The sequence below is a fragment of the Trypanosoma cruzi genome, genomic scaffold, assembly GCF_000209065.1.
Source record: "Trypanosoma cruzi strain CL Brener 1047053516379 genomic scaffold, whole genome shotgun sequence".
Taxonomy (NCBI): Eukaryota; Euglenozoa; class Kinetoplastea; order Trypanosomatida; family Trypanosomatidae; genus Trypanosoma; species Trypanosoma cruzi.
The window spans coordinates 55,277-60,305 of NW_001849300.1; the positions used below are offsets into that span (position 1 = coordinate 55,277).

The following is a 5,029-nucleotide window of genomic DNA, read 5'->3' on the forward strand; positions in this document are numbered from 1 at the left end:
CACTCAATTCTTTAACCATCGCGGAAATGGAGGTTATGGCGTCACGCTTTTTATATGCGGCGGCCATTTTGGGCAGGCGCCTGTGTGCCTACTACTTTCTCATCAAGGCAGTGCGACGGCGATGATTGGCACTTAACCAAGGGATTGTGCTGGAGACATCCCCGGCGAACCTTCCGCCGGCAGCGGTTGGTTTGGGCGAGAGATTACGACATATGATCGAGAATATAATCGTAAGCGAATCATCAAGCCCACGGAAAAGGCATCGGCCGCCATCATCACGGGTGCATCGCTCCATGGATGGGGAGCCGTTTTTATTCCAGACTCCGGCGACGTTGAAATTGCCGGAGGGAAATGGGAGAGGAAGCCTTTTCTTATCATGCAGGCCGAGGCGCGCGTGGTACGCTTAGCCTTATCGGCTCTTTCCGCCATCTTGCCACCCACCATGGACGTTGGGGCGCACAGCACTTCGCTGCGAGGAGCGGCGAATAAATGCAGCTCAAAATAGCACGCCATGACGTGTGAGCTGCAATGGATACAAGGGCTTTTGGACTCCCGCGGAGCACAGAAAAACTTTGCCTACGTACGGTCTGCGGAAACCCCCGCAGATGGCGTGTCACGCGGTCGCGTGTTCACACACGAGGACCTGGCGAAGGAGTGGAACTTGCGAAGGGTAGCGGCGGAGTCTTTTGGTTGGAGGACCCCAAAGTCTGCCACTTCTTAAGTAATATATGTATATATCGAATCCGAGTAGAGTGAGCGGGCCACAACTGTGGCTAATGGATGATGTATATATACATACACTTACTTGGTGTAAACTTTGAGGTTGTGGTGAACCCACTCGTATTCCATTTACTTCTCATTCCCGTCTTGTTTGATTTCTGTGATTGATAACCTCAGGATGAGGAAACCGGCCCAGGTGAATATTTATTTCGTGTCGCCGCGTGAAGCACCGCATTCCATTGAAGGCGGGATGGCTGTGCAAATTTTGGTGACGCGTGACTGGTGGATGGGTGAGGACCCACTTCAACGTGTGGCTGGCGGGGTGGGTGCTCGCTCCGGGTGCGTTGTGTGTTGGCTGTGGGGATTTGGCCGCATCCCGTTGGCCGTGGGAATGTTCTGGAGGCGGTGGGTCTCTTCTCCTCGTCCATGGTGGGTTGCTGCTGCCGGTGCGCACTGGTTTCCCTTGCAACTCGCTGTGTTTCTCCTCCATGACTTTTTCCATTTCCTTCACACACAAAAAAAGGAAGTAAAACAAGCGCGAATCGCTACTGTGCACTCTGAGGGCTGTGAAAGGAACAACAACAGTACACACACACCGCCCACACACACGTATTTATATACTCCCAAGCGTTGCTGCTGTGAAGGCACCCCACACACACTACCGTACTCGCGTGACCGGATCCAGCGAAAAGAAGAAGGAAGGAAGAGAGAGTGAGCCGCGGAGGCCCAACATGTCCCGGCATCTCTTCCATTCTGCGGTGCTGCTTCTCCTCGTCGTGTTATGCGGTACCAGTGGGGCTGCACACGCTGTGCAGACGAAGACTGACGTTGATCCTTTTACAGGGATTGGATGGACATCCTCTCAATGGGAAGGCTCTACAGAAAGTAATGAAAAATTCTTCTCGCTCCGCGTTCCCAGCCTTGTTGAGGTGAACAGTGCTGTGTTCGTGGTTGCTGAAGCGCAGTGCAAGGAAGACAACGAAGGCTGCAGCCGTGCTGGGATCGCGTCAAGACACCTCGATCTAAGTGATGATAAGCCAACGGAGATATTGACGAGAAACACAAGTTTGTTGATTCCGTTTCCAAAGGGTGCTGCTACAGGTACCGCCAAGGCAAAAGACTCTATGCGGCCAACGACAGTTGTGGCTGGCGACAGTGTCTACATGCTTCTGAGAAATCAGAGCTTTACGACGTCGGTGGGTAAATTGGCTACTGTACGTGACTGGGGACTTTTGCTGGTGAAGGGAAGTGTCCGTGGTGGAAATGAAATCACGTGGGAGGAGACCCATGCAGTAACATTTGGAAACGATGAACGCATTACCAAATTTTTGACCCAGTTGGTTTCTGGCGGAGGATCGGGGATTAAGACAAAGGACGGTACACTTATGTTTCCCATGCAGGCCACAGATGAGAAAGAAAAGACCTCATTGCTGTCCATGCGCTTTGATAAGTCAGAGAATAAATGGAGGCTTTCGCACCAAACGGTTGGTGATGGCTGCAGGGACCCGACCATCGTGGAGTGGGGGGATGACAGATTCCTCATCATGGCTTCTTGTGAGCGAGGTTACCGTGACGTGTACGCATCCACTGGGAGTGGGGTGGATTGGTATCCAGATGGTGAGACAATTACTCGCGTGTGGGGCAACTCACATGATCGAAAAGGGTACGGCGTCCAGAATGCCTTCATCAAAGTGACAATTGAGGACAAGGATGTGATGCTTGTTACCCTGCCAGTGTATTCCAAGGACAACAGAGAAAACAATAAAAAAAAGGGTCGGCTTCATCTTTGGCTGACGGACAATGCACGCGTGTATGATGTTGGGCCGATATCCCGTGAAGATGATGACGCTGCCGCCAGCTCCCTGTTGATGAAGAGTGGGAATGAAAAGTTGATCTCAGTGTACGAGAACAAGAAGGGTGATGACGGGTCATACAGTCTTGTCGCCGTGAGCCTGGGGAAGCAGCTGGAGCGGATCAAATCCATGGTGAAGAAATGGAAGGATTTGGACAGCGCCTTGCTATCATGCCGTTCCGGTTCCAGCGCCACTGTCGACTTGCCAAAGAAGGGTATGTGCAATGGTCCTGTTCCCACTGATGGGCTTGTTGGCTTCTTGTCCGGTAACTCAACTCAGACCGAGTGGAGTGACGAGTACCTCTGCGTGAATGCAACTGTGAAGAATGGGGAGAGAAGGGTTCCCAATGGATTGACGTTCAAAGGGTCTGGAGCAGGGGCGGTGTGGCCTGTTGGCGACATGGGGCAGACTGTGCCGTACTACTTTGCGAACAACAAGTTCACTCTTGTGGCGACGGTGTCCATCCACGAGGTGCCGCAGAGTGGCAGCATTCCTTTGATGGGTGTGAGAATGAATGACACCAGCAGCACGGTGCTCTTTGGTCTGTCGTACACCCACGAAAGAAAGTGGGGGTTCACACCTCATAATGAAGCTTCCGAAGGCTATGAAGATGATGAATATGATGAATATTACGAAGTTAATAATAATTGGCAACCAAACACAACACATCAAGTAATGCTGCAAATGGATCTCCGTGAGTGGGATGTTTACGTTGATGGAAAGTGGGTTTATTCTGGGTACTACAACGTAGGTCTGTTTGAAGAGCACAGGGTCTCACACATCTATTTTGGCGCGGAGAATAAGGAGGGTTCGGAAAGCAGCCACGTGACGGTGAGCAACGTCCTGCTGTACAACCGCACAATCAGTAAGGATGAAATTGCGCTACTCAGTGCCAGCAAAGTCCCTATTCCAAACCCTGGTAAGGAGTTCTCTATTGAGGAAGCGGAGACAACAACAAATTCTGCTGCCCAGGCACCATCACCTGAAGTTAAGAAAGCATCTCAAGACGAAGAGGAAGAAACAACGCAGGAAGTTGAGGAGGCGCCACGGCCACAATCATCCGTGGAAGCTTCTGAAGGCAGTTATGCTGCCGCAGTGTCTTCTGGGGGCCGTGGCTCGCACGGACCAGGGAATGAGGAGGAGACGGAGACGGATGGCAGCAGTGGATCGGCGTCTCCACCGGCCTCATCGAGTGTGAGCACTGCCTCTCATTCGGGCGACGACGGGATGGGTGTCCGTGAAAGCACCTCTCTGCAGGAAGAAGTGCCACCACATCTCGGGAGTGAAGACATTCCGAAGGCCGACGTGGAGCGACCGATCCACGAAGAAGAAGCGACCTCTCCGGAAGGGGCCACTGAGCGGCAGACGCAAGAAACCACTGCGCCTTTGGTTGAAAATGGAGACAGTGAGGACGTTGGCACCGCACCGGGTAATGCAAGCACCCTGCCTGGGGAAACCAAGATCCCATCGGAGTCCAACGCAACAATACCCTCGGACACTGACATTTTGCTTGAGCACGGGCATTTGGGCGAGTTGTCGGGCATGGCTCTATTTGCTGAGAGCACCGTGCATGGGTGTGTGTCTCGGGTGCTGTTGCTGCTGCTTCTGGGGCTGTGGGGCATTGCGGCTCTTTGTTGAATAAATTTGGGAGAGAAAAATTGCAAAATTCTGTGGAGCAACAACTGAGCGGCATCCCAGCAGTACTCAATGAGTTTTGTCAAGGATACCTTCGTTTTTTTCTTTTCTTTTTCTTTTCTTCTCTTTTTTCTTTTCTTCTCCTTTTATTTTTCCTTTTTTTTTTTTTTTTTTTGTTTTTTTTTCTCCTGTTTTTTCTGTTTTTTTTCCTGTTTTTTGTTTTTGGTGTTTTTTCTTGCTGGTGCTCTGCTGAAATAATCAGCACCCCTGTTTGTGTGTTTTTCCCCCCAAACGGTCGCTTGCTACAAACCATCATGCGTGACGTGTTTCTCCCTCTTTTGTTTGCTTTTTTTTGTCCACACGCGGTGCCGGCCTCGTTGCCGTGCGTCCCACGGACTGCACGAAAGGAGGAGTGGAGGAGCAGGCCGGATGCCGCATGGAATGTGAGGGATGTTGTGTGGGCTGGTGGGAGAGTACAATTCCTTTTTGTGTGTGTGCAGGCAGTATGTATAAACTCAAAAACACGGTTGCATTGTGCTGCGTGGCACATGAAATGACATATCTGCCGAGTCAATTGTTTTTTCTTTTGCTTTTTTTTACTTTTACTTTTTTTTCTTTTTTCATTTCTTTTTCTTTTTGTTTTGGTAAATCACTAGAGTCTCTGTTTCGTCTGTGCCGTGTCCCATGTCACTTTGTGTCTCCGTGTCCTGTTGATTGTCCCTCTGCCGGCTGTGCTGCTGACACGCCCCATTTCTTCTTCTTTCTTTCCTGCTAGGGACACCGATGGTCCGCGACGACGATTGTTTTTGTTCCCCCTTTGC

At 51.0% G+C, this 5,029-nt stretch overlaps 1 protein-coding gene across 1 annotated transcript, besides 6 other annotated features; it reads left to right on the plus strand.

Annotated features, from left to right (window-relative positions):
- Window positions 1-752: a mobile genetic element.
- Window positions 1-3,453: a sequence feature (areas not merged during assembly with more than two copies in the genome that could not be assigned to a particular haplotype).
- Window positions 674-736: a mobile genetic element.
- Window positions 1,452-4,211, plus strand: Tc00.1047053503907.10 (trans-sialidase, putative; the record flags this gene model as incomplete). Its single annotated transcript, XM_799743.1, has 1 exon — window positions 1,452-4,211. The coding sequence occupies one exon, from the start codon at window positions 1,452-1,454 to the stop codon at window positions 4,209-4,211; it is 2,760 nt and encodes a 919-aa protein (XP_804836.1).
- Window positions 3,454-5,029: part of a sequence feature (heterozygous, Esmeraldo-like haplotype) that runs on past the window's edge.
- Window positions 4,306-4,432: a sequence feature (A-rich).
- Window positions 4,788-4,845: a microsatellite.